Here is a 27,700-nt window from a genome sequence, read left to right as displayed (position 1 = left end):
TCAAAATTAACCAATAATGTTGTCCGTAAGAGACGATTACAAAGCAATCTTTTTCCAAATTGTCTTTTTTTGTTGTTACTCACAGTAAAAAGAATGAAGATTCCTACATAATGATTTCTTTAACACCATTCTGACAGTAATGTCAATGTATGATCAAAAAACAAACACTTTCATTTACATTTCTACCTAAAAACAAAACAGAACATCCCCGTTTGTTATCATCTGACACTTTGTCTTCAACTGTTTTTATTTAATATCTTTGCATAAAGAAACTAAGTTTCCGCAGTTCACAAACACACGTGCTGTCTGTCGTCTATAGGAGCCTTCTTTTTGCCATTGATAAACAACAAAATCTGAACAAAAACAAACATGCAAACCAAAAAGCACTTTAGCATGCACTCACAGCAAATTTAAACACACAGAGAACTAAACATGCCATTGCGGCGGCTGAAAGTGGATTCTCACATGGAGAAATGGTCACTGATTGGTGGTTTCTCCACCCACTGGCCGTAGCCTTTTCTTTCCAGGTAGGACTTCAGCATGCTCTTCGCTTCCTGGTATGGCTTCGCCATCATCTTGACGTTCATTAAAGAACAAGACGGTCAATATTAATCATTCAACACAAACTGAATTGATAAACATGTAGGAGCTTGTGTTAAAGAATGATTTCCTTTCAAAGTGCCCATATTTGACCATGTATCAGATATGGAAAGTTTAAAGCAACACTCCAGCTTTTTTAGCAACATTTAGTCAAACCTAGAGTTAAACAGTTGAGTTTAATCATTTTTTATTTGATTCATCTGATCCGTGAGTCTGGCACGATAATTTTTAGCTTAGCTTAGCATAAATTATTGAATCAGAATAGACCATTAGCATCTCACTCAAAAATGTCCATTTCTAACTCAAAAATCACCATTTCATTTTCTGTCTGTCTTAGTAAATGATGTTTACTCTTAGTAAACCACAAAAGAGTCCAGATTTAAACAGGAAAATTATTAATACTCTATTTTTATGTTTTTGAATTAAACGCTAATGGTCTAATCAGATTCAATGATCTATCCTAAGCTAAGCTAAAAGTGTTCCCACCAAACCTGGAGATCAGCTGAATGGATTCAAACATGATGACAAAACTCAACTGTTTAACTCTATGGTACTTGTAAAATGAGCCTGTCTGTCTGTCTGTCTGTCTGTCTGTCTGTCTGTCTGTCTGTCTATCTAATCAATCAATCAATCAATCAATCAATCAATCAATCAATCAATCAATCAATATGTCTGTCTGTCTGTATGTCTGCCTGTCTGCCTGTCTGTCTGTCTATCTATCCAATCAATCAATCAACCAATATGTCTGTCTGTCTGTCTGTCTATCTATCTACCCAATCAATCTATCTATCCAATCAATCAATCAATCAATCAATCAATCAAATCAATCAGTATGTCTGTCTATCTGTCTGTCTGTCTGTCTATCTATCTATCCAATCAATCAATCAACCAATATGTCTGTCTGTCTGTCTGTCTGTCTGTCTGTCTGTCTGTCTATCTATCTATCTATCTATCTATCTGTCTGTCTGTCTGTCTGTCTGTCTGTCTGTCTGTCTGTCTGTCTGTCTGTCTGTCTGTCTGTCTGTCTATCTATCTATCCAATCAATCAATCAATCAATCAATCAGTCTGTCTGTCTGTCTGTCTGTCTGTCTGTCTGTCTGTCTGTCTGTCTGTCTGTCTGTCTGTCTGTCTGTCTGTCTGTCTATCTATCTATCTATCTATCTATCCAATCAATCAATCAATCAACCAATATGTCTGTCTGTCTGTCTGTCTATCTATCTATCTATCCAATCAATCAATGTCTGTCTGTCTGTCTGTCTGTCTGTCTGTCTACCTACCTACCTACCTACCTACCTATCTACCTATCTATCTATCTATCCAATCAATCAATCAATCAATCAGTATGTCTGTCTGTCTGTCTGTCTATCTATCTATCTATCTATCTATCTATCCAATCAATCAATCAATCAATCAAATCAATCAGTATGTCTGTCTGTCTATCTATCTATTATCAGCCCTCATGTGAAATTTTGTTCAAATATTTCATGATTAACAGAGCAAGCACATTTTCACAGTATTTCCTATAATATTTTTTCTTCTAGGGAAAGTCTTTTTATGTATTTAATTATTTATTTATTTTAGTTTAGCTGGAATAAAAACAGTTTGTAATTTTTTTTAAAATAATTTTAAGGTCAATAAATTTACCAAAATTTTAAATTTAGGAGTGAGATGCTAATGGTCTAATCTGATTCAATGACTTATGCTAAGCTAAGCTAAAAGTGCTCCAGTCAGATTGACTGAATAGATAAAAAATAGTAAACCTCAACAGTTTAACTCTGTGGTACTTTAATAAGCCTATTTCTTTCTATAAATAAATGAATGAATAAATAAATAAATAAATGAATGAATGAATGAATGAATGAATGAATGAATGAATGAATGAATGAATGAATGAATGAAGAGAATAAATGAATAAAGAATTTTTCCATTGAAAAATCTAAGTGCACATTAAATTGCCAAAACTTGGCTCCTAAGAGAAATAAGCAATTCTGAGATAAATATATGTATAAAAGAAATTCATAGGAGGTCTAATAATTTTGTTTTCAACTGTAGATACAATTACAAGTCTGAGGTTATTTTAGCAGTTTCATATGTATGGTTTTGTTTATTGTATTTTTATTTTATTTGGATTTTTTCAATAGTATTCAATTCAATATTAGTCAACAGCAATGATCAGAAATGAGATTCAGCTCTTCATGTGTGTGCTGTAAATAAGGCAGGGTGCAGTACCTTTGCCTCTCTGTAGGTGACAGCGGTGAGCAGCTCCTCTCTCTGGCACTCTTTAGCTACCAAATTAAATCGACTGAACATCGCTGCCTTGCACAGACGGCTGGCCAGAGCTGAACTGCTCTTAAACGGAGAGCTGGAAAAAGCACAAATGAACATGACATGCGTAATAAAGCTTCATCAGCACAACAAACAGGCTTGCCAACTTTCAATATATGGTTGAAATTAGATTATTCTGATGTATAATGCAATTAAATTTAAGTGCCATAAATTTGTGATAATGCCAAATTAGAGACATGCAAGTTTTGTAAAGCACATTTAACTCAAAGTTTCAGTTTCACTTTCATTTTCACTTTAAAAACATGGAAGTTTCTAATAAATGTAGGATATACTGAATGTTTTTATCATTTGTTTGTTGTATGCTTATATTTTTCTGTTTTGAATATTAGTTGAATGTAAATATTTAATTTTGTATATTAAGTGGAAAAAAAAAGATGTTTAATGTTTGTAAACGCTTTATTTAGGACCTACATAATTCATGTTACATTTATTTCTTAGTACACACCTAGTACACATTAATCAATCGATTCAATCATTTATTGACACATTGATTTGCTTTTAACTTCATGAATAATGTAAGAATAATTAAATAATAAAAAGTCAAATGATCAACAGTACACTAAAATCCTACATTTTGGTGGTTATAGGGCGAGGCAGTGCTGTCGCCTAACAGCAAGAAGGTCACTGGTTCGAGCCTCGGCTGGGTCAGTTGGCGTTTCTGTGTTAAGTTTGCATGTTCTCCCTGCCTTCACGTGAGTTTCCTCCTGGTGCTCCGGTTTCCCCCACAGTCCAAAGACATGCAGTACAGGTGAATTGAGAAGGCTAAATTGTCCATAGTGTATGTGTATGTGTGAGTGAGTGTGTATGGATGTTTCCCAGAGATAGGTTGCGGCTGGAAGGGCATTCACTGTGTAAAACATGTGCTGGATGAGTTGGCGGTTCATTCCGCTGTGGCAACCCCGGATTAATAAAGGGACTAAGCCGAAAAGAAAATGAATGAATGAATGAATAAGTGGTTTTATTTATACATGGTGCATTATGAATATATATGGTATAAAATGAAATTTAAGGATAAATAAATCTTATCATTTGCAATATATGAATTCAAATTCTCCCCATGATCAGAATTAGACTTTCATGATTAAAATAAAACCTACAATCAGTCTCTGCAGTGAATAAATTGCAGTGAAAAAAAAGAGATTAACTGATATAACATTATTAATAATATTTAATATTTATTTTGGCATCAGATGTGGTTTCTGGTGGGTTTATTTGTGAGATTACCAAACAGCGCGCAATATGAATTAAATAGATATTACATTGCATATGTGTGTTCTGACAACACTTTTTGTTGTTTTTATAGAAACAATAATACTTTTCTCTAAAAGTACAGGACTTTTTTGGGCCAATCCTAACTTTAACTGTAAGTTTAATTAGCATCTTTGGATGTAAACATAGCTAATGATATTGTTATTGCAATAAGTATCCATATTACCTATCCTTAATGCAGATTGCGTCTACTCACTCTTCTGTGGACTTTCCCTCCAGAGCGTCCACCATCTCCAGCGTGAGGTCTCCGTGGCTCCAGTTGAGGCTGAGGAACTTCTGTGTGGGGCGTGTGTCTGGAGGAATGGCTGAAGACACCAGGCTGATGTGCGGCCGGTAGACGCAGTAATACAAGGGCAGCGCTGAGGTGATGCCATCCACACGCTGGTTCACCGCCATCTCCATACCTCGGATGTCACTGCAGCTGCCATCACCTGAAAAAAAAACAACAACACCAGGGGCTGTATAATGAAGATGCATTAGCCAGTTTCAGTTTAGTTTGAACCAATGCTGGGTTTTAGGCACCATGAATGTAGCTTGAAAGGTCTTGCATAGTGCTTCGAATTGTTTTTAGTCCATGTTTGACCTAATGTTAACAGAAACATGAAGGCGAGACAGAGTAGCTCCTCACCTTTATAAGAAACAACCAACAGTGTTTTGTTGTTCTCATAGCTCTGCCAGTGAAAGTGGTTGAGCTCAAGCGCATCAAATGAAAGCCAAATAATAAAGGGGCGGGGCATGTCAGACCCTAGAGAGCATTTGATTGGTCAGAAGATTAAATGAGAAACTGAAGTATGAGGTGATGTGAAATACTGGTGATCAATTTAGGCAGAAGTGACAAAAAGATTGATATTTATATCAGGTTTATATCTTCTAAATGTGAATTTCATCACTGTTTTGTACCACAGAGCTTATAATACAAGTTTATAGATATCTTTAAAACTAACATACAGATACTACAGTGCTTCCCACACTTGGGTGGGCTGCCCAGGCATATTAATGGCCACCCAAGTATGTTTAGTGACAGATTGTTTTACTATTATTATCACGCCTTTACATTTATTTTGTATCCGCCTAATATAACCAAACATACGTGATTGATTAAGTAGTGGAGAACTTCTGTCCTTTACCCGTTTCATACTGCTCGTTCAGTGTGCATTAGATCTGTCAACACTCCTACAGATAGTCTCACGTGCTCTGCAAACACAGAGATCTTCACCATTTTGCATCACGCCGGGGTTTCTAAATCTACTAAAATGTCCGGGATTTGCTTTTGCTTTCGTTTTCTAAGCTTCCGCTAACTTTATGCACAGCCGCGAGAGCGAGAGAGACATTAAATAATTAATTCTTTAATCTAAACGACTCAGAGAAACTAAATACTCAGAGGATTAAGCTACATCTAAATTGGCTGCGGAGTATTTGTCAACTCATTTGTCTTATTTAAATAATCTACACGTTTTAATCTTGTAATTATTCAAACTTTTTGAGTTATTGGATGTTTTTATTCCTTTTTCTGTCATTTTGGATTCATTTGCTGTATATTTTATTAATCTGATGTCAATATATTACATATTTTATATATTTAAAATGATTTGGCAATACTGTACAAAATGTCATGCCAATAAAGCAACCTGAAGTTGAATGAGAGATAGAGAGAAGCAGATTTGACCTGTCAGTAGGTGCGCATGGCTCCTGAATAGCATAAAAGTCAGAGAAATAGTTGTTTTTTACTTTAACCCATTAAAAAAGAAAAAGCTTAAGACAAAAAAATTGTGTTGAAAATCTAATTATGTGTTGTTTGCCGCATATAGTTAACTATTTATGTGCTGTGGGTAAAAGGTGTGTTTCAATCTGGCTACCACCACAAGTATCAAATGTATTCAAACCTGTGAGAAGCACTGTACTAATATCTATAAAATATTATTTTAAAGGGCCCATAGTTTACCTCTTTTTTATGATTTAATATTAATATTATGGCTCTTCTGAGTGTGCCAGTTTAGGTTTTAGTTCAAAACACAATTCAGATTGTTTATTATAATGTGTTAAAAAGTGTCAGGTTGGGGGCGTGTCCACAGCTCGCTGATTTAGGGGTGTGTTGCTTCACATGTAGACTAGTTTCAGCTTCCCGCCCAACGTAACAAGGGGGCGGAGCCATGAGCTCACCCGCTCTGTGTTTGCAACACAGACAGGCAGACTGAGAGAAGTACGACTCTGACACAGACCAAGCAGAGAGTACAAAATCATTTGTGTCTTTGTACAGTTTTACAGCCAACTGTGTGCTAGTTTCAAGTGCCGAGCTTGTACACAGAAACTAATAACCACGCACACTGAATTAACTTTGACTGAGGCACCGGATGCGCCGCTCGAAGCCGCGACACGGCACACCAGACACTCTCTGTGGCGCGGCAGAGACATGAAGTGTCCCGAATCGTCTCGCCACGCATTTTTGAATTCTAAACATAGGTTTCTGCAGCGGTCCGCGGCGCCCAGCCATCGACTTGAGTGTACCCTGATAGAAACCGATGTTTAGAATTCTAAAACGCATGCTAGTTAAGATCACAGGGAGCTTCTGGCATCGCGAGAAATGCAAACGGCTGAAGTATAAGGTAGACTCAATGAGAAGTACACATGTCTGCAAACCTACCTAAAGATACAACCAATAATTCCTAAAAATAGAGCTAGCGTGTTCCTTTAGTGATATCGCTTCGACTCACGCTGAAAATGGCGGACGTGAATTAACAAACTGAGGATATGATGACGCACCTGTCAATCAATATTGGTGGGCGGGGGGACCGCTCTCCTACGTAAAGTTGCGGTCGGTTTGAAAGCTACTCCAATTGGTCCAGAGTTTTTTATGTTGTTAAACTGAAAAAAAAAAGCACTGGGTGTGCTTATATCACCCCAATATGACGGTCTATACACCATACATGCACATATGTCTGTCTAGATTTTTTACTATAGGTGCCCTTTAATTTCACGAGACCTTTAAAGGTGCAGTATTACTGCATCTGTATCAGTCCTGTAATTTTTTAAACCTTTTAATCTTTGCAAGTATGCATATTAGCCCATGTATACTCAAACAGAACAGCAGGGCAAAGCTGCCAGTGTAGTGTTGACCATAAACAACCTACACATTTTAAAACTTGCACTGGTTTAATTTTGTCAACTCAATACTAATCCTGTAACCCTGAGTTTTGATCGCTTATCATCTTGATACAGGCCCCAGGAGCAAATATATTAATAATAAACTGATCTATTTTCCATGTTTTCACTGAAGCAATGTCCAATATGTCTGAAATCTCCAATCTGCTTGCTATAGACACATAAGATACTCCAAATCTTCAGCAAAATCCAAACTGCCCCATAAATATTGCTTCTTATCTTATGGGTCTAAATGTGTCAGTATAAATGCCCTTTTGGATGGAAAAAAAACATATACTGTTTTCTTGTGTGTCTTTTTAAATGCAAATAAGCTGCAGCTCCCCACCCCCTTTCCACAAGAGGGTGGAGCCTTTACAGCTTGTGCTTCGGTTACTTTGGGAAAAGCAAACAAAACATATGCACATATTTTAAAGAAAGAGTTCAGCCGAAAATGAATATTACATAATCATTAGAAAATCATCCTTAAATGAGTGCACTTTTATTGCAAACACATTATTTCTTGTGTCTCTTTAAATGTAAATAAGCTGCAGCTCCCCCACCCTGTTTCCAGAAGAGGGTGGAGCCTTTACAGCTTGTGCTTCGGTTACTTTGGGAACAGCAAACAACATGTGCGTGAAAAAAGGACAAGTTGCACATGTCTTAAAGGAACAGTTCACCAGAAAATGAATAGTATTGTATCGATAGAAAATCATAGTTAAATGAGAGCACTTTTATTGGTCAGATACAATATATAATAATAATAAACACTTACCAATGAATATGCTGCTCATGTAGACGGGCTCAATGAAGTGGCTAAGTAGCGCCCCTTGGAAGCCCAACACCTGCCACTGCATGACTTTATCGGTGGCGGACATACTGACCACATGCGAGCCCATCTGCTCATACGAGCTGGAGAACTTGGAGAAGACTTTCCCCTCCACCACCACGTGAAGACTGATCTGATTATTCACCTCCCATGCAGAGATGGACAGAGGGTTGAGGCGGCTAGAAAACAAGAATAAATGCTGGCATTTAAGTTGAGAAATCAAATAGCTTTCTGTGAAATGTCCTGCATGATAAGCATGTCTGGGTCACTTTCGGTCACTTTAAATTGATGCTCCATTTGGTGAATTAAGTTATATTGCATATACATGCCAACTAATTCTCATTAGACTATAAGTAGACTGTTAGGTTGGGGTTGGCTTAGTTTAAGTTGACATGTACTTGCAAAGTTTCTTATAGTCAGTTCAATGTCTGTTAGTAGCAGTATCAGCAGATATTAAGCAGACAGTCTACTAATACTCAAATGGACCCTCAAAATAAAGTGTCACCTATACTGTACATCTTTCAAATAAAAGCCATTCTGTGAGCATGCACAAAGGAGGAATCCAGATAATTTAACTTTAGTTAAACTGAAGAGCTTTGCTGTTTAATCGGTTGCTGATGATCTAGTAAAAGTTACCTTCCTTGTCTTTATGCGATCAAATGTTTACAGATTTTAGTTAGCTAAATATTAAAATAACAATTATTCAAGATCAAATTTGGTTTTTAAATTCATGAGTTGAATATATGATCATGTTTATTTCCAAAACCTTCAGTTTCTCTGTTCCTCAGTGGTGAATGTCTTTAAAGAGTCTTTAAAACATATCTCAGTCATCATTGTATTGCATGATATATATCATCAACAAAGCTTCATCACACTAAGCATTAAATATAATCTTCCTAAGACATACTGTTGCATATACACAGTACTCCGTTATGAGCGATACGGTGGCTCAGTGAGTAGCACTGTTGCCTCGCAGCAAGAAGGTCACTGCTTCGAGCCTTGGATATATCAGTTGGCTTTTCTGTGTGTAGATTGCATGTTCTCCCCATGTTCGTTTCCTCCGGGTGCTCCGGTTTCCCCCACAAGTCCAAAGACGTGGTATGGGTGAATTGGGTAAGCTAAATTGACTGTAGTGCATGTGCGTGAATGAGTGTGTATGGATGTTTCCAGTGATGGGTTGCAGTTGGAAGGGCATCCGCTGCGTAAAGCATATGCTTGATAAGTTGGCGGTTCATTCCGCTGTGGTGACCCCAGATTAATAAAAGAACTAAGCTGAAAATGAATGAATGAATGAAATTGGTCGTAATGTGTGTGAATGAGTGTGTGTGGGTGTTTCCCAGTACTGGGTTGCAGATAGAAAGGCATCTGCTGTGTAGAACATATGCTTGAATAGTTGGCGGTTCATTTTGCTGTGGCAACCCCTGATGAATAAAGGGACTAAGCCGAATGAAAATAAAAAGAAAGTATGACGTTACAATGTTATTAAAATCTCAAGCATCAGAATTGTTCTTTGTCATATAAACATCAGCACATAATGGCCTATTTTACTTCATTTTTTTAAATCTATGAATCAACATGCGCTGCATTTATTTCTGTCTAAATGTTAAATGAGCTCTTCAAACTATTTTTAACTACTTGTCAGGCTTTACAGGTTTACAGGGTCAGTTCAATAAAAAATACAGATAATTTAAACACCCCTTGTTACCCTATATTTATGTTTTTCTTCGTTTTTTTTATGTAAACATGCAGGATTTTTCTCCATATAGTGCACTTCTATGGAGATCAGCGGATTGCATGTCCACTACAAACTGAACTACACTGTTCCTATTTACTATGACCTTTAATGTGAAGCTGCTTTGACACAATCTACATTGTATAAGCGCTACACAAATAAACGTGAATTGAATTGAATGTCCAAATTGAAGTTGCAATGCAGCTTCAGAAGGCTCTAAATGATCCGAGGTGCCAAACCTAGCAAGACATTTGATCAAATTCTAGACAAAAATGTAAATAATGTTAAACCACTAGCTCTGAGATGCAAACTTTTGTAGTTAAAAAGTGCATATACACTGGAAAAGATCAAGTAAATCGTGGTATGTTTTCTATTTTACGACTGAATAAGAAAGTAACGAAAATCTTGGATGAATAAGGGTAAACAAACAGCAGGAAATCTATTAATATGGAAGTTATTTTGGAGTTAACCAATTCTTGAACGTAGGTCAGGTGTGCTTTTCTGCTTTGTGTGTGTCTGGTAGTGTGTTTACAGCTGAGACGGGATCTGTGATGCTCCTTTGGGCAGCTGACTCAGATACAGATGCAGAGTGATGTGATTTTTGAAGCTGAGCAGTTTGGTGGTCTCGTCCTGCTGAAACACCGACTTCTCCTTCAGAGCACTGTTATTACTGAAGAACAGCAACAAGTTCCTGTAGAGAAACCTGCAGCACATATAATCACATTTTAAATTCCATCCATTTGTGCTTTAAATCAATCATTGACTGACTAATGACTCATTGCCATTTATTTACATTTACTCAAATTCATATGTTGGGGAAAATATAAAACTTAATTTTAATAAACAGGAAAATTCAAAAGAAACATAAAATATTTATACAATTTAATAGAAATTTTATAGTTTGCATTGTTTTTTAAATGACTCGCTTGAACTTAAATGTATTATCTTTTCTATTCCTAAAGATTTTAGGTGACCAAACTCTTATTTTAATTAATCTAATGGTTTTATAAGCTGTTGCATACAGTTGACCAACTTCTGGCACCTTTAAACAGGTATCACACTACACAATTAATCAGCATTTATTGGTTTTGCCTCAGAAACCACATTTTTGATGTCAGCCCACGAGTGTTCTATTGGGTTAACCTCAGGACACTGGGATGGCCACTAATCGTATTGGCCTGGAAGAAAGATGCTGCTATTTATTTTTATAAACATGAAAAAAATAAAAAATAAAAAAAAATAAATAAATCAAGAAAAACATTTTTTTTAATTATATTTAGTTGAAATTTTATAGTTTGTATTGTTTTTTCAATGACTCGTTTGAATTTAAATGTATTATCTTTTCTATTTCTAAAGATTTTAGGTGAACAAACTCTTATTTTCAATTAGCCTAATGGTTTAATAAGCTGTTGCATGGAGTCGACCATCTTCTGGCACCTTTGAACAGGTATCACACAACACAATTAATCAGCATTTCTTGGTTATGCCTCAGAAACCAAATTTTTTATGTCAACCCACACTTTTTCTATTGGATTAAGGTCAGGACACTGGGTTGGCCACTAATCGTGTTGGTCTGGAAGAAAGATGCTGCTGTTCATTTTAATAAACATGAAAAAAAAAAATCAAGAAAAACATGTTTTTTTTTAAATTATATTTAGTTGAAATTTTGGAGTTTGTATTGTTTTTTCAATGACTTGATTGAATTTAAATGTATTATCTTTTCTATTTCTAAAGATTTTAGGTGACCAAACTCTTACTTTAATGAATCTAATAGTTTGATAAGCTGTTACATGGAGTTGACCAACTTCTGGCACCTTTGTCCAGGTATCACACTACACAATTAATCAGCATTTCTTGGTTTTGCCTCAGAAACCACATTTTTGATGTCAACCCATGAGTGTTCTATTGGGTTAAGCTCAGGACACTGGGTTGGCCACTAATCGTGTTGGTCTGGAAGCAAGATGATGCTGTTCATTTTAATAAACATAAAAATAATTACATTTATTTTTGTAGTTTGTATTTTATTAGATTTTTTTTCAATAGCTGGTTTTAATTTTGATTTATTACATTATATTTCTGCTCCTAAAGATTTTAGGTGACAAAACTCTTATTTTAATTCATACTTTAATGTTTAATAACAGTTTAATAACACCTTTGAACAGATACCGCACACCACATTTGAACTGCATTTTTGAAGTCAGCACACAAGTGTTCTATTGGGTTAAGATCTGGACACTGGGCTGGACATACTGTACATGTTGTTGGTCTAGAACAAAGATGCAGCTTGCTTACAGGTGTGTTTGGGGTAATATTCTTGCTGAAATACTAATTTCGACAAACTGTCTGCAGCCACTAGATCATAAGTCTCAAATTCGATTCCTAAAGGGCCGCAGCTCTACAGTTTTGGTTCAACAATAATTAAACACAGCTGATCCAACTAATCAAGTCGTTTAAGACTACTAGGGACTATTAAGCAGGTGTGAGTTGGAGGTGGTTAAAGCTAAACTGTGTAGAGCTGCGGCCCTCCAGGAATTGAGTTTGAGACCATTGCCCTAGACACTGAATTCAAACCAAAGTACAGTCTGAAGATACCAAAGCATGGTGCTGCAAGAAAGCATGATATGGTGATGCTTCTTTGCAAAAACCCAGAAATGCAGAGGATTTCTGGTGTGCATTACAATCGTCCTGGACTAGCAGTCCCATTCAAACGTGCCAGAAGTTCAGTGATTTGCTAGAAAGCTACATTTTCAAGGCATTTTTTAATTAATATAGTAAACATTAGATTTTTTTTAAGAAGTATGATTACAAAACTGCTGACACTGCATTTTTTTTAAAAGCCTAATATTGTTTTTTTCACTTTCTCTAGAGTATTAATACATTTAACCATTTTTTGCTTTGATTTAGAATGGAATGCAGTTGTGTGTATTAAAATTAATGTTATTATAAGGATTTTGAGCTTTACTGAACACAACTGCATTAAATTAAATGAAATTTGCTGACACACGTTTTACTAAGTTGAACTCATCCGCTTCCAAAAATCTGTTTCGAACTCAAATACTTTTCAAGAATGTAAACAAAAGGTCTTAACATCAAAGTCTCTACACGCTCAGTTAAGTGAATCCAAAAAAAAGAACAAGTCTCGGTGGTTTTGTTAAATGCACCATTATCTCTCTGAACTGGCCATCAAAGAGAACTCTAATTCAAACACATACATCAAAATAATGGAAACCTGCAATAACTGAATCCCCACTACCTCATTAGTGATCTCCGGGCTGTTACTACTGCATGGGAATCGTGCAGGATTCGTCCTGTGGGTGCCGGACTGGCTTTGGTGTTAGAACTGCCTGTGCCAAGAGCAACAACCTCGCATCCTGTGGCTGCAGACCAAAAACACAAGACATTTCGTGTTTGGATTAGGATAAAACAAGGCAACAAACTGACAACCGCAACTTAAATTTAGACAGATTATACATCGATCAAAGAAGTGCTTGCATATTTTGTGAGGAGAGTCATGCACCAAAGTATAATATTTATTTAAGTAGTTCATGAAGTAAAAATTCTATATTCTACACAGCTATATTATATTTAGAAATAACTGATGCAGAAATCATGTTGATGGATGAGCTTAAGTATTTAACACTTTTTATTATGATAGTATATTATATATATATAAACCAGCTGTGGTTTGATCTCTGCTGCTGATTTACATTCAGAATGATCCGTTATATATATATGATCAAGATGATTCACGGTACACGGAGCCGGAGTTATTAGTTTAATCAGTTATCTGGAAATGCAGTAACATACCTTGGAATGTCATGACAGCAGTGTAATACTTACAAAAACAAACAGACGTTCAAGCTATTTTGATACTAAATCCCTTCTATGAATGACTTAAACACTATTCAGTTCATCAGAATAACATTCTTATATCAATGAACTAAAATAATGAAGAATTTAGCAGATGTACTGTTTTTTAGTTGCCAGAACGAACCCTAAAATAATCAAAACAAACAAACGCTAACTCTGAACAGTGCTATAGCTTCTGGCATGGAACTCAAGTGTGATTATATCCGGAACTGTTTTAACTTCCATCACATTTACTGCCAACAAAGTGTTAACATTGAGCCAAATCTAACCCCCATTTGGGAACATCTCCAATTTCACTGCCTTTTACTGTAAATGTTCCTAAAAATATGCTTTGACAGCTTCCGTGGCCATTCCTCTTGTGTAATATCGCACATCTGTATACAACATCTAAACATCCTGTAGACGCTACATAACCTAAGACCAATATTCCAACACTTCCTTTACTTTCTGATGTTTGGTTTACCTTCGGATAACGTCATTCCAGATGAGAAACGGTGAAAGACTCAAAAGGAAGTTACTTAATTGCTTCCTCGTCTGGTTAATTTTAAGGACTAATGTTATCTGATGGCTTCAGGGTTTCAAAGTGGGAATTTCTTCAGGCCATTAAACACCCACATGATATAGTACAAACATTAACAAACATGCATCACTGCTTTATACACAATGGCATGCAAATATTGAATGAACAGCATAAATCTCTATAATGCTTTAAAGGGACAGTTCATGCAAAAATGAAAATTACTCAAGTGGTTGTAAACTGATTAGTGCTGTCAAATGTTTAATTGTGATTAATCGCATCCAGAATAAAAGTTTGTATTTACATAAGTGTATACTCACTGTGTATAAATACTGGTTATAAATCAGCAAAACATAAATAAAAATACAAAACTAAAATATTTAGATGTTTATTTATATTTATTCTATTTCATACATACATATAAAATCAACATTTTCTCAACTATACACATGTATGCATATCTATATATATATGTATATACAGTCACTTTATTAGGTACACCAGTCCAACTGCTCATTAACGTAAATTTCTAATCAGCCACATGACAGCAACTCAATGCATTTAGGCATGTAGACATGGTCAAGATGATCTGCTGAAGTTCAAAGCGAGCATCAGAATGTGGAAGAAAGGGGATTTAAGAGACTTTGAACGTGGGATGGTTGTTGGTGCCAGACGGGCTTGTCTGAGTATTTCAGAAACTGCTGATCTACTGGGATTTTCACGCACAACCATCACAAGGGTTTACAGAGAATGGTCTGAATAAGAGGAAATATCCAGTGAGCGGTAGTTCTGTTGGCGCAAATGCCTTGTTGATGCCAGAGGTCAAAGGAGAATGGCCAGACTGGTTCCAGCTGATAGAAAGGCAACAGTAACTCAAATAAGCACTCGTTATAACAGAGGTCTGCAGAAGAGCATCTCTGAACACACAACACGTCCAACCTTGAGGAGGATGGGCTACAGCAGCAGAAGACCACACCGGGTGCCGCTCCTGTCAGCTAAGAACAGGAAACTGAGGCTACAATTCACACAGGCTCACCAAAACTGGACAATAGAAGATTGGAGAAACGTTGCCTGGTCTGATGAGTCTCCATTTCTGATGCCACATTTGGATGGTCGGGTCAGAATTTGGCATCAACAACATGAAAGCATGGATCCATCCTGCCTTGTATCAACGGTTCAGGCTGGTGGTGGTGGTGTAATGGTGTGGGGGAGATTTTCTTGGCACACTCTGGGTCCATTAGTAACAATTGTCGCTGACCATGTCCATCCCTTTATGACCACAGTGTACTCATCTTCTGATGGCTACTTCCAGCAGGATAACACACCATGACATAAAGTGTGAATCATCTCAGACTGGTTTCTTGAACATGACAATGGGTTCACTGCACTCAAATGTCCTCCACAGTCACCAGAACTCAATCCAATAGAGCACCTTTGGGATGTGGTGGAACGGGAGATTCGCATCATGGATGTGCAGCCGACAAATCTGCAGCAACTGCGTCATGCTATCATGTTAATATGGAGCAAAATCTCTGGGGAATATTTCCAGTACCTTGTTGAATCTATGACACGAAGGATTAAAGCAGTGCTGAAGCCAAAAGAGGGTCCCAAATAAATACCTAATAAAGTGGCCGGTGAGTGTAAAAGTATGTTTGTGTGTACATATATTTTATATTTATATAAAAGAAATATTCGTGATCATAATCATGATTGCAATTTTTGCCATAATCAAGCAGCCCTAGCTAATAATATTGTAAATAATGTACAATTTCTTGCACAGAATCATCGTTTTGCTTTACGTGACCCAGCGATTGATTTGCACTTGTAAGTATGTGTTTATTTTTATTCTCAAATATGTATAAATATGCCATTCTACGAATCATGAAAGACTAAAAATATATCTTTCTTTATAGTTTTAAAGAATAAAAAGTCTTAAGATAAAAAGTCACATTTTCCACATTTTTTTATTAATCTAATTTAAAATATTTAGTAAAAAAACAAAAAGAAACAAAAAATGTGAATTGTATTTGTATTGAACTGTCTCTTTAAAGTCAAGCATGTCTATAATGTCCTGCTGGAAGTGCTACAGTATTTCCCGAAACTATTTTAGTGTAGGAAGTCGTTCAGTGTACACGAGACAAATTCCATACATTTTCTCTCCGGTCATGCTCCTGTCCGGACATGTGTTTTAATTCATCATCGTCTCTGAGCATCCGGCCATTCAGTTCCCACACCTTTTTTCAACTTCAGAAAGCGCACTTCCATTCATTTATGATCACCCAATGAGGATTTCTGTGACAGGATTTTCATTTGGAGTTCATACACTGGTCACTGACAGAACTGAAGTACAGCGTGGTGCATCGATTGCTCCAAACAACAGCAACATATCAATCAATGTCAAATTCCAACTTAAATTCATTAAAATTTTACCAAAGAGACTACAGATCACCTGCATTTCTTTTTTCCACTGCAACATGACTTTAAAACAAATAAATTATATTAATAATACATTAACTCAATATATTTGAAATTGATGTTTAATGAATCAAGGACATTTTTCACAGTATTTTCTATTAGTTTAACTTAAAAATTAAAATAATAATCTTTAGATATATTTTAGTAGTTATTAGAATTATTACTTTTAAAAACATGTTGAAAAATACTTTTTTTCTTTGTCTAAACAGCACTTGAAAATTTCACAGTAGGGCTAGTAATTTTGTCTTCAACTGGATTTTGTTTTTATTATCCACTAGTATGTTTTGTTTTAGACTCCTCAAGGAGGATTGTGATCACTTAATGTTTTTAAATTAATAAAATATTATATTATATATATTTATATTATAAAAATATAAATACTTATAAACAGTTATAAGTAACTTTGTCACAATCACAAGCGATCTAATCCTGGCAGATTGCTGGTAAACATGCAGATCGCTAAAGGACTACAAATACGCTGATATATGGACTACAACACCCAGTCATGCACCACACACACCTGTTCCAAATCACGATTGATTACACTCACACACACTGAAAAAAATGTTGCATGCAAAACTGTTGCAAACAATTTATTTGTGTTGAATTTAAACAAACAAATTAAATTTAACAATGTTCAACTTAATTTGTTTGTTTAAATTCTGCGCAAATAAATTGTTTACAACCACTTAACGTAAAAAAATTTAGTAAATCCAACGAATCATCTTTGAATAGTTTTTTTAGTGCAGATGGAAGTTGCTCAAAGACTGATTAGATGTACTTTAAATACAGCGCACACGAACACCTTCTTGCTGAGTCGTTAAACAGTATTGAGAACATTACGACACGTTTTTCTTGCCATGTTTTGCTGTGTTAGACCCTTGCCTTGTTTTACTGTTTACTCCTGTCTGCTTCCTGCCTTCTGACCACTCGCCTGATATTTGACCACGAATCTGGATTGCCTGTATACATCTGTTTGTTCCTGTATTGACCATTCTGTAAATAAACCCTGCATTTGGTTCCGCACTTCCTTGTCAGCATCCCGCTCACATTACAAACATAATGTTATTTATAATAACATTATTACCTTTTTTAACAATAGTAAAATAATAAACAATAAATATAAAAATACTAGTGAGATTAATCACAATTAATTGCATCCAAAATATTTTTTTTTTATAATATATTTATTATGAAAGTAATATATTGGTTATAAAGTAATATATTGATATGTTATAAAGTTTAACAGGAGTTTAGCACAGCAAGAACTTCGCTGGTTCGAGCCTCGGCTGGGTCAGTTGGCATTTCTGTGTGGAGTTTGCATGTTCTCCTCATGTTCGTGTGGGTTTCCTCCGGTTTCCCCCACAGGCCAAAGACATGCAGTACAGGTGAATTGGGCAGGCTAAATTGTCAGCAGTGTATGTGTGTGAATTAGTGTGTATGGACGTTTCCCAGAGATGGGCTGCAGCTGGAAGGGCATCTGCTGCATAAAACTTGAGCTGGATAAGTTGGTGGTTCATTCCGCTGTGGCGACCCAAGATTAATAAAGAGACTAAGCCGAAAAGAAAATGAATGAATGATACACACACATACATAGAAATAAAACTATACAAAACATTTTGTCACATAAATATTTAAATTTATATCTAATTTGTATCATATGCATATATAATTTATATGTAAATATAAATAAACATTTTCTGAAATTTATGCATGCATGCGTGTATTTATATATAAACATAATAAATACACACAATACACACACTTAAATGCTGTCAAAACAAACTTTCATTTTGGATGAGATTAATTTTTGCACAGCACTAATAAACATTTACCATAATATTTATGTAATATTTATCATTATAAATAATTATTTAAACTTTATTATAATAATCATAAATCAAAATGAGTCTAACAAACATGCTCTTTTCTTAAGCATCATTAAAAAAGGCTACCCAAAAAGACTGAGGTTTCTGAGGTAAATATTACCCATAATTATTTTGATGACGCATTTTGCGAGATCTGATGAGGCAGATTCTGTGCAGGACAGACTGTATCTGTTCAGATTTTAAATATCACATGACGTACAAATACAAATACCACAGTTAAAAATTGTGGGCTGACATCCGCTGCGTTTTGACTTACGAGAGAGCATGACAAATGCAGCCAACGTTCCGCCACAGCCTGAGAATTCTGGGTAATTGTCCATTAGCTTTGTAAACATCTCCCTCACCACGCTGGGAACCTGGTCCTTTATAGGGTTCTTTCTTTCTGTGTAAAAAAAAAACCCAACCACAATTAAATTATTAGTCACGTTCACATATTTACAATTTCCACATTAATAGAAGAGGTTATGATGGCTAAAACATTTAAGCGTTGACTTGAGCAGTTTTTAAACGGACTATTGAATAATCACTATTTTGTAAGCAGACTTCTTTTACAGCTCTCCAGAAGTTAAATAGTGGAGTTTTATCATGTTTGAATCCATTCAGCCGATCTCCAGGAGTGACACTTTTAGCTAAGCTTAGCATAGTTAATTAAACTGGATTAGACCATTAGCATCTCGCTCAAAAATTACTAAGGAGATTTGATCATTTTCATCTTATCAATTATTAAATGAACACTCCACTTTTTCTGGAAATACACTAATTTTACAGCTCTCGTAGAGGAAAAAGTTGAGTTTACCATGTTTCAATTCATTCAGCCGATCTCCTGGTCTGGCACTTTTAGCTAAGCTTAGCTTAAGCTGCATCCCAAATCGCATACTTATGCACTACTCTACGCCATTTTGTAGTATAAATAGTGTAACTAGTGCGTTCACACTGACACAGTGCACTCATTCAGCCGGTAAAATGAAGTGTGGAATGATGGACACTTCACTCACTTAACAACCACAAGTTTGGTTTATTGAATCATACTAGACCACTAGCATCTCACTCAAAAATTAATAAAGAGATTTGATCATTTTCCTATTATCAGATATTAAATTAACACTCCACTTTGTCCTGGAAATACACTAATTTTACAGCTCTCCTAGAGAAAAAAAGTTGAGTTTTAGCATGTTTGAATCCATTCAGCCAATTTCCTGGAGTAACACTTTTTGTTTAGCTTAGCATAGTTCATTGAATCCCATTAGACCATTAGCATCTCGCTTAAAAATTACTAAAGAGATTTGATGGCTTTCCTATTATCAAATATTAAATGAACACTCCAACTTTATTTTAGAAATAAGTTTATTTTGCAACTCCCCTAGAGTTAAATATGTGAGTTTTACCGTGCTTGAACACAATGAGCCGATCTCCGGGTCTGGCACTTTTAGCTAGCTTAGCATAACCCATGGAATGAGATTAGACCATTAGCATCTCGCACAAAACTTTTTTAAAGATTTGATCATTTTCCTATTATCAGATACTAAATGAACACTCCAACTTTATTTTAGAAATAATACTCATTTTACAGCTCTCCTAGAGAAAAAAAGTAGAGTTTTACCATGTTTGAATCCATTTAGCCAATCTCCAGGAGTGGCACTTTTAGCTTAGCATAATTCATTGAATCAGATTAGACCATTAGCATCTCGGTCAAAAATTACTTAAGAGATTTGATCATTTTACTATTATCAAATATTAAATGAACACTCCAACATTATTTTAGGAATAAGTTCATTTTACCGCTTCTCTAGAGTTAGAGAGTTGAGTTTTACTATGTTTGAATCCATTCAGTCGATCTCCTGGTCTGGCACTTTTAGCTATGCTTAGCTTAGTTCATTGAATCATATTAGACCATTTGACCATTAGAGATTTGATCACATCCTATTTTCAATTATTAATAAACCATTCCAGGGTATAGACTCATTTTACAGCTTACCTAGATTTAAATAGATAAGTTTTATCATGCTTGAATCTATTCGGCTGATCTCTGGGTCAAGTACATTTAGCTTAGCTTAGCATAGTTCATTGAAACGAATTAGACCATTATCTCGCACAAAAATTACAAAGAGATTTTTTGATCATTTTCCTATTTAAAGCTCGACTCTTTTGTAGCTACATTGTGAAATAAGACAGACAGACATTATATATATATATATATTTTTTTTTTATTAATAACTATTTTCCTGGCCGATATAAATAGAAACAATACTCTAATTCTGGCGTAATGATTAAGACACTTCGCTGCCTTACAATAACTGCAGCAGCGCAATAATATTACACAAAGCCTGAAAATAGATGCTTGCGAGATTTTTTAAAATACCGTTGCTAATGCTGCAGTCATGGTACGACAGCAAAGTTCATTGATTATTACACCAGAATGAAAGTATAGTTCCTAGATATTTCAGCCTAGAAAATATTGTCTTACTGTACATTGTGTAACTACAAAAGAGTTATGCTTTAAATAGGAAAATTAGCTTAACTCTTTGATAATTTTAAGTGAGATGCTAATGGTCTAATCCGATTCAATGATCTATGCTAAGCTAAGCCAAAAGTGCTCCTATCAGACCCAGAGATCGGCTTAATGTATTCAAACATGGTAAAACTGACCTGTTTAACTCTAGTAGGGCTGTAAAATGAGCCTATTCATAAATATGTGGAGTGATCCTTTAAATACATCCACACTTCAAGAAATGATTTACCTATCACAGCTCTTCCAGAATGGACTTGTGGGATTGTTGATTCTTTCTCTCTTACTGGTAGAGGAGGAGGGCCCACTGAAAAAAGAAAACAATAAAACACACAATTTAAAGAAAACATGAGCAGTACCTGCACATTTAAGACCTGTACATTCAAGTCTCGCAATATTCAGATTTAATGTGTGTGTGTGTGTATGTGTGTGTGTGAGATTTTATTATTTAGCTAATTAAAATTTAGTTTTCAGGATGGTGTTGCAAGGTGTTTTTTATATACAAGACCGATATATGAGATTCACTTAGGAAATATGCATTCAAGCTAATTAATAGTGTGTTCAAATCCCTAAATCTACTTATGAACCACAGATATTATATGACCAGAGTGAGTAGTAACAGATATTATATTATATTATATTATATTATATTATATTATATTATATTATATTATATTATATTATATTATATTATATTATTCATGATCCTTCGGCTTAGTCCCCAATTTATCAGAGGTCACCACAGTGGAATGAACCACTAACTATTCTAGTATATCATATTAGCTAGGCAAACATTAAGGGATTAAGCACATCCAAAATAAAAATTTGACATATATAGTTTAAGTCAAAATTATTAACCACCTTTTTAATTTTTTTTTCTTTTTTAAATATTTACCAAATTATATTTAACAAAGAAATTTTCACAGTATGTCTGATAATATTTTTTCTTCTGGAGAAAGTCTTATTTGTTTTATTTCGGCTAGAATAAAAGCAGTTTTAAATTTTTTAAAAGCCATTTTAAGGTCAATATTATTAGCCCCTTTAAGCTATCATTTTTTTCTATAGTCTACAGAACAAACCATCGTTATACAATGACTTGCCTAATTACCCTAACCTGCCTAGTTAACCTAATTAACCTAGTTAAGCCTTTAAATGGCACTTTAAGCTAAATACTACTGTCTTTAAGAATATCTAGTCTAATATTATGTGCTGTCATCATTTTCAAAGTTTTAATACGCTTATAAGGTAATACGGTTAGATTTACGCAAATGAAAATGATGCAGAAGATAAGATTAAATGCCAGCTCAATCCGTGAACATCATTTTTTTGTTGTTGATTTTTGCATCAAAAGACAAAAGCTGCACCCCACCTCAAACAGGAAAGAGCTTCACCGCGGTTTCAGTAAAATGACACACATTATGGGCTGTTTTCGATGGGAGAGAGTGGGGAAACTTTCACATTGAATTTCAAAGTTTGCTTCTTTATATCAATAATGGAAGGGCTGACTAAGTGCTCACATCGATTCTATGGAAAAAGTCGAGCAGAAGGTCACACGATATTATTTGCAAGCAGGCACTGGAGGAAAATAAAGCAGTGCCAGTAACAGTCAGTTTAGGGGTAAAACCAAAAAGCTGATTTGAAGTGTTTATTATGCTTAAAACTGACATTGAAAACTGATGTGCTGCATTATACTGTATATTGCATTTATTTTAAGCATTGTTTGATGGAACACAACATGCGTCCTCCATCCAAATGGGAATACTTTAGTTTAGCATTAAAATAAAGACAGGATTTAAAGAAGCATCTCAAAAGTGAAGTTTCCCCACATTCTCCCCGTGTTGATGTGGGTTTCCTCCAGGTGCTCCAATTTCCCCCCACAGTCCAAACACATGCACTATTGACCTTATTCTAAAATGCAGAAGTGCGCCTGTTTTCGCGATTGTTTTAGAACTTCCAATTAGGTCCCCAATGGGAGAAATGACTAGGAATAATAAACCGCAGAAAACGGTCAAACTACTTGCTCTACAAACAAATGTTTGCATTACTATACAGACCAAGTAGAATAATATAATAACAAAATATCAGTTTCCAACATCAAGCAGCGTAACGAGCAGTTTTTAATGTCTAAAAATGAATGGAAGTGAATGAGACCGGAAGTCTCGAGCCAAAAAGATTCAAATGGCTGCGCCCGCTGGTTGGCAAATAATAGGGTGAATAGGGGAATTGATTAACTAAATTGGCCACAGTGTATGTGTGTGTGAATTTTACAGTGTATGGGTGTTTCCCAGTACTGGGTTGCAGCTGGAAGGACGTCTACTGTGTAAAACATATGCTGGAACAGTTGGCGGTTGATTCCGCTGTGGCGACCCCTGATTAATAAAGCGACTAAGTCGAAGGAAAATTAATGAATGAAGTTTCCCCACAATTTCCCACCATAAAAGCTCCATGATTTAAGGTTTGAAAGCAAAGACAAAAATATTATATTATATTATATTATATTATATTATATTATATTATATTATATTATATTATATTATATTATATTATGCAAAGATTCATCAGGATTACTTACATAATAAAACAAAAATTTTACATTATTTGTGTGTGTACTGTGTATATTTATAGTGTATACATAAACATGTACATTCATGCATATATTTGAGAAAATGTTCATTTACAAATCATTCGATCATTACCGGTATCAGTATCTGAAGGAATCTCATCATTCTCTAGACTCGCTAGAAGCTCTTTGAGGGCCAATTCTGATGCTTTGGCTCTGGCTTCTTTCTTTGTGGTGCCCATGCCGGTCTTATACTGGATTCCATCGATCACAGCGCAGAACGCAAAGTAAAACCCCGAAATCCCTGCTGCTCACAAAACACAGAGAACAAACGTTGCACTGCAAAAAAGGCTTTTCTTAGAGTTTTCATCTTGTTTTAGTCCAAATATCTACAAATTCTCAAATCAGGCATTTTCTGGACAAGCAGAAAATGTTGTCTCAGAAATAACGAGTCATAATTAAGTGAGTTTTTCCTTAAAACGAGCCAATAGGGTGGGCAAAATAATCTTGCTCTTGCTTTAAATTATTTTACCTACCCCATTGGCAGATTATGTTTCTTGTTTTAAGGATAGACACACTTAATTTTGATGCATTATTTCTGAAAACAAGACAACATTTTTTGCTCGTCTAGAAAATGCTCCTTGATTTAAAAACTTTAAGACATTTGGACAAGAAACAAGATGGAAATCATTGTTTGCAGTGTGAATGCATGCATGCACTGCAGTGTAATAATAGAGGTAAGGTGAAATCCAACATTCACCAGTGGTAACAGTTTCTTTCAGATCCAGCTGAAACTGCAGAACTTGTGAGAGCTGGTACAACGCTGACACCGGATGAGTATCTCCTCGCTTATACCTGTCGATCAACTCACGGGGAAGAATCTTCGGCTTCGAATCTGCAAAAGAGCAATGTTTGCAAGACAAATATGTAAAATCCTGCTACACTTTTTCCTCTCAATCGATCCTTTTCACAAGATGTTTATGATGTGTTTAAATACATCTTCAATTCCTAACTAAAAAAGTCGCCCCCACCCTTTTAAACACAAACATTAAAATAACATGTTCAGCTTAAATGATGACCAATCTTCAACTCTTTGGTGCATAGATTTAAGTCTGGTCTTGTGATCTGACCGAGTGAAAAGTTACACAGCTTTATGATTAAGAAAATAATTAAAGAATCAATGCTTAGAGGGCAACGCAGTGGCGCAGTAGGTAGTGCTGTCACCTCACTGCAAGAAGGTCGCTGGTTCGAGCCTCAGCTGGGTCAGTTGGCATTTCTGTGTGGAGTTTGCATGTTCTCCCTGCGTTTGCGTGGGTTTCCTCCGGGTGCTCCGGTTTCCCCCACAGTCCAAAGACATGCGGTACAGGTGAATTGGGTAGGCTAAATTGTCCATAGTGTATGAGTGTGAATGAGTGTGTGTGGATGTATCCCAGAGATGGGTTGCGGCTGGAAGGGCATCCACTGCGTAAAACAAATGCTGGATAAGTTGGCGGTTCATTCCACTGTAGATTAATAAAGGGACTAAGCTGAAAAGAAAATGAATGAATGAATGAATGAAATTGTCTGTAGTGTATGAGTGTGTATGGATGTTTCCCAGAGATGCGTTGGGCTGGAAGGGCATCCGCTGCGTAAAAAATGTGCTGGATTAGTTGGCGGTTTATTCCGCTGTGGCGGCCCCGGATTAATAAAGGGACTAAGCCGAAAAGAAAATGAATGAATGAATAAATGCTTAGAAATATCTATCAATAATTAGTCAACAGACGTGTAAACTAAAAATGTTAAGCTTTCAAATGATATATTAGTTTGTCATGATTGCTTTATGTTCAGACTACAATTTTATAGTGTAAATATGTAGCCGTAAATGGTCCCACAGGCTGACATTGAATGTGTTTTAATCTTTTATTCTTCCCATCTAACAAAAAACAGCATCTATTTTATGTGGTATAGAGAATCACATCTTTTTAATATTAAATCTTTGACATAAAAAGTCATACATAGACAGTTGGGAAGGTCTCTTTTTTAATTAGTAGTCTAAATGACACTGCGCAGATTATTTTTTACCAGATCCCTTGTAAATCCTCCTATAATCATTGAAATCCCTACTCTAACAGTGTCTGGTTCTTTAACCTCCTAGGGCTTAGTGGCCACATACGTGGACAGCACATTTTAGCTCTTATGTCTTGTATTTTGTTTCAGACATACAGTGTCATCCTGCAACTGTTTTGCAGCATATGAAATGCCCCAAACACTATTTCAACTGTCCAAAATGGGGACAAAAATGTTGTTTTTACTGATAGTCAAAACATGTTCATAAAATGTGTGTATGTGTTAATAATGCATTAAAAACAGTCAGGAAAAAAAGCTGTGTTCAAGGTAGAAATAAAGAGTTTTTCATTCTATTACACAAAGGTAACTTTATTGTGTTTTATGGAAATTCGGACCACGAGTCCACATATATGGACATCATTTTTCTCTAAAAGTACATCATATCAAAATATGATACTCAGGTTTTATTCTAATTATCTTCAAATAAGCCCAAATAGCAAAGAGAAGTAAAAAATGCTTGTAAAAAAAACAGCTTGGGCCTTAAGAGGTTAATGTAAAAAAAAAAAATTTATATTTTGTGTGTGTTTTCAATTAAAAAAAAAATGAATTTCATAAGTGTTTAGAACCACTTGACATTTAAAGAAATAGTTTCCCAAAAAAGTACATAATTCTGTCATTATTTATTCGCCCTTCGCTTGTTTCAAGCCTTTATGAGTTTCTTTCTTCTGTTGAACACAGAAGAGAAGATATTCTGAAGAAATGAGTAACCAAAATATCTTCTTTTTGTGTCAAAATGTTTTGGAATTACTTGATGTAGAGTAAACAGTCAGTAAAATTTCATTTTTGATACTATACCTTTAACATTTAGTAAATTTCCATTTTTTTTTTCCTTTAACACATTAAACACATAAGCCTATAGATAAACAACAATGGTGGTCTGTCCTGAAAATTGGGTGAAGTTGGTTTTATATTCACACATTCGTTTATTTTTGAACAGTGACAATGTCTTACATGCTACTTTTAATATTCGGTCTGAATGCATGCAAGTATGACTTCAAAACAACATTAGCACTATTTATTCGACTCTGAACAATGTTGTACTTGGATAGTCATTGGCTGCTAATATGATTTTACCATTTAGATTTTGCAAACAATACCTTTCTGAAATTACATTGTGAAGGTGAAAGACAGATTGTGAGAATATACAACAAATTTATTAAAGTAAAGTTAGTTGTATATGCACACATTCGATCAGTGACAAGCTATTGTTTACCATGCTACTTTAAATATTAGTTCAGAAATAGCATGCAAGAACGACTTTAAAACAACAGTAGCACTATTTATTTGACTGTGAACAATGTTGTACTTTCTTGGTCTTTGGCTGCTAATATGATTTCGCTATTTAGAGTTTGCAAAGAATACTTTTCTGAAAATATAATATTAAGTAGAAAGTCTAAAAGTGCGAATATGAAACCAACTTTACCCTAATAACCAAATGAAGAGTTCAGATGCAAAAACCTCTAAGTGCCGTCTGAAATTTCAACCGAAAATGAATATTTTTCTCGGCTTCCTTTGTTAATGTTAAGATATTTCACTTTAAAGAGAAGGAAAAGGACTTATTCTTTGCCATAAAAGTGATATTACTGAACATATACACAGGAGCCTGATAAAAATGCTCATTTTAGAGGAAAATGTCAGTCATTTAAAATGTACCTCAGTTGTCCAGAAACACAAAAGAATGAACTGAATGTCAATGCTGCTTAACTGATTTTGGTGTTGGTGACCAATGGTTGTCCAGGTAAACGTCTGTTATTGTTGTTGTTGATGTCGGTGAAGTCTGAGAAAGGTGGAGGTGATGGAGAATTGTTTGTCCAGGGACTGTGGGTCATGCTGGACCCTCTGGAGCCCGAAGCCCTCATCATCAT

The 27,700-nt window shown here is 35.4% G+C and overlaps 1 protein-coding gene across 1 annotated transcript; it reads right to left on the bottom strand.

Annotated features, from left to right (window-relative positions):
- Positions 1-285: 285 nt before the first annotated feature.
- adad1 (adenosine deaminase domain containing 1 (testis-specific)) lies at positions 286-27,700 on the bottom strand. The gene is made up of 11 exons (XM_056472474.1): positions 27,541-27,700; positions 24,490-24,624; positions 23,866-24,036; positions 21,402-21,476; positions 18,920-19,045; positions 13,166-13,289; positions 10,445-10,615; positions 8,127-8,359; positions 4,413-4,647; positions 2,831-2,963; positions 286-575 (listed from the first exon to the last, which is right to left on the bottom strand). Exons 1-11 carry the CDS (start codon positions 27,698-27,700, stop codon positions 462-464), a joined length of 1,677 nt encoding a protein of 558 aa, XP_056328449.1. The 3' UTR covers positions 286-461.

This window comes from Danio aesculapii, chromosome 14 (genome assembly GCF_903798145.1).
Source record: "Danio aesculapii chromosome 14, fDanAes4.1, whole genome shotgun sequence".
Taxonomy (NCBI): Eukaryota; Metazoa; Chordata; class Actinopteri; order Cypriniformes; family Danionidae; genus Danio; species Danio aesculapii.
The sequence above is the reverse complement of the archived record's forward strand: the minus strand, read 5'-3'. Positions and strand labels throughout refer to the sequence as shown.

Excerpts from the sequence above, each read along its gene's own strand:
- adad1 (XM_056472474.1), bottom strand. The coding sequence starts at position 27,700 with ATGATGATGAGGGCTTCGGGCTCCAGAGGGTCCAGCATGACCCACAGT. Across the intron at positions 24,625-27,540 it reads GGTCACCAACACCAAAATCA|ATTCGAAGCCGAAGATTCTT; the intron begins GTTAAGCAGCAT and ends GCTCTTTTGCAG. Across the intron at positions 4,648-8,126 it reads CATGAGCAGCATATTCATTG|GTGATGGCAGCTGCAGTGAC; the intron begins GTAAGTGTTTAT and ends TTTTTTTTTCAG.